The 1,890-nt window shown below is 57.4% G+C and overlaps 1 protein-coding gene across 1 annotated transcript; it reads left to right on the top strand.

Moving 5' to 3' along the window:
• Positions 1-742: 742 nt before the first annotated feature.
• On the top strand, positions 743-1,684 carry olig3 (oligodendrocyte transcription factor 3; the record flags this gene model as incomplete). Its single annotated transcript, XM_083987545.1, has 1 exon — positions 743-1,684. The coding sequence occupies one exon, from the start codon at positions 743-745 to the stop codon at positions 1,682-1,684; it is 942 nt and encodes a 313-aa protein (XP_083843671.1).
• Between the last annotated feature and the right edge of the window lie 206 nt (positions 1,685-1,890).

The raw sequence follows: 1,890 nt of genomic DNA, 5'->3' as shown, positions 1-1,890 counted from the left end.
TTCGCAGTGTGAGAGAGAGAGAAAGGGACTGGTGGTGGAGGTTGGGAAGCAAAGTCTCTCCTCATCATCATCCATGTGATCAACATTTATTTATGCCTGAGACATAAAACGGTGCTGAAATATATATTTTTGCGATGATATAGTTGTTTTTTTATGCGTAAAATGTGCAATGCGCAGCTGAAGAGAGTGAAAACAACTTGTGATAATTTAAGATATCGAGTCTAAAGAAGTGAAGATGAAGATGATGAAGAAGGAGAAGAAGCTGTGCCCCCCGACAGTGTCCTGACAATGGCAGTGAATGGTTGCGCACCGCGGTCACTGGGACAGTCAAAGCACACCGCCCCCTTTCCAACGGGCACGTCATCCTCCTAACTAGGCGTTATGAATAGGAAAGCCGCTTTTGTCTGCCCGCGCGTATAAATACCCACAATCAGTGTCCTCCTCCACTCACCGCAGAGACAGACGCACGGAGCGACAGAGGCGACGACAGCAGCCACAGAGGAGGAGAAGAAGTGGTCACCGATGTGATAAGAAAGTGCAGAGACAGACGGGATAGCCTACAGAGCAAAAAAACAAAACAAAACAGGTGATCCAGAAAGAGAGAGAGAGAGAGTGGAAAAAGAGAGAGAGAAAGTGAAAGAGAGAGAGAGAGAGGGGGGAGAGTGAAAGTGAGAGAGAGAAAAGGGGGGAAGCCAGCAGCGACCTCCTCCTACCCAACAACCTCGGAAGCGAACCCCATAAAATGAATTCAGACTCCAGCCCGAGCAGCAGAGCCTCTTCCCCGGACATGGATAGCATGTTTCTCCGTGACCATCACTTACCGCACCACCACCACCACCACCACCTCCTCCACGGCGCCTCCTCCGTGTCCTCGTCCACGCAGGGCGGCGAGCAGCAGCAGCAGCAGCAGCGCCAGAAGTTGACCGGTCTGGAGCTCCTGCGGTCCGGAGGAGGAGACCCCAAGTCGGTGTCGGTGGGAAGCAGCAGCAGCAGCAGCAGTAGCAGCAGCAGCAGCAGCAACAAGTACAAGCTGAAGAAGCAGGTCACCGAGGAGGAAATGTTCCATCTCCGTCTCAAGATCAACGGGCGGGAGCGGAAGCGCATGCACGACCTCAACCTGGCCATGGACGGCCTGCGCGAGGTGATGCCTTACGCGCACGGGCCCTCGGTGCGGAAGTTGTCCAAGATCGCCACGCTGCTTCTGGCCAGGAACTACATCCTGATGCTCACCAGCTCCTTGGACGAGATGAAGCGGCTGGTGGGGGAGATTTACGGAGGGCAGCACTCGGCCTTCCACTGCGGCACCGTGGGGCACGCGCCCCCGGGAGCCGGTGGGCACTCCGGGGGTCCCGCCGCTGCAGCCGCCGCCGCAGCAGCAGCAGCCGCCGCCGCAGCGCACCAGTTGCATCCCCTCCTCGGCGGCGCGTTGTCCTCCTCCGCGCCCACGTCTCTGTCCAGCTCGCTGCCGGGGCTCACGTCCATCCGCGCGCCCCATCACTCCCTGATGAAGGGGTCTCCGGCCGCGCCCCCTCCCACCCTGCAGCTGGGCCCCGGCTTCCAGCACTGGGCCGGTCTGCCGTGCCCCTGCACCATCTGCCAGGTGCCGCCGCCGCCGCCGCACATCCCCATCACCTCCAGCGGCCTCACGAGACTCACAGCGGAGGGCAAGGACGGGATGAAATGATGCCGTGAACCAGCGACGTGTGTCAGTCTGTCTGCAGCGGGACAGCAGACACGCAGAGACTGAGCGGTGTAAAGATGTTTGTAAATAAAGAATTCAGGGCATGAGGGTGAACTTGGCCTCACTGGTGCATGCTGTTGTTTAGTCTGTTTTCTTGTTTGGCGTATGAGAAAAAAAAGTGTTATTTTCCTCCTTGTAACAAGGACTTA

The sequence above is a fragment of the Trachurus trachurus genome, assembly GCF_905171665.1.
Source record: "Trachurus trachurus genome assembly, chromosome: 15".
NCBI lineage: Eukaryota > Metazoa > Chordata > Actinopteri > Carangiformes > Carangidae > Trachurus > Trachurus trachurus.
Note: the sequence above shows the minus strand (reverse complement) of the source record. Positions and strands in the feature narration are given on the sequence as shown.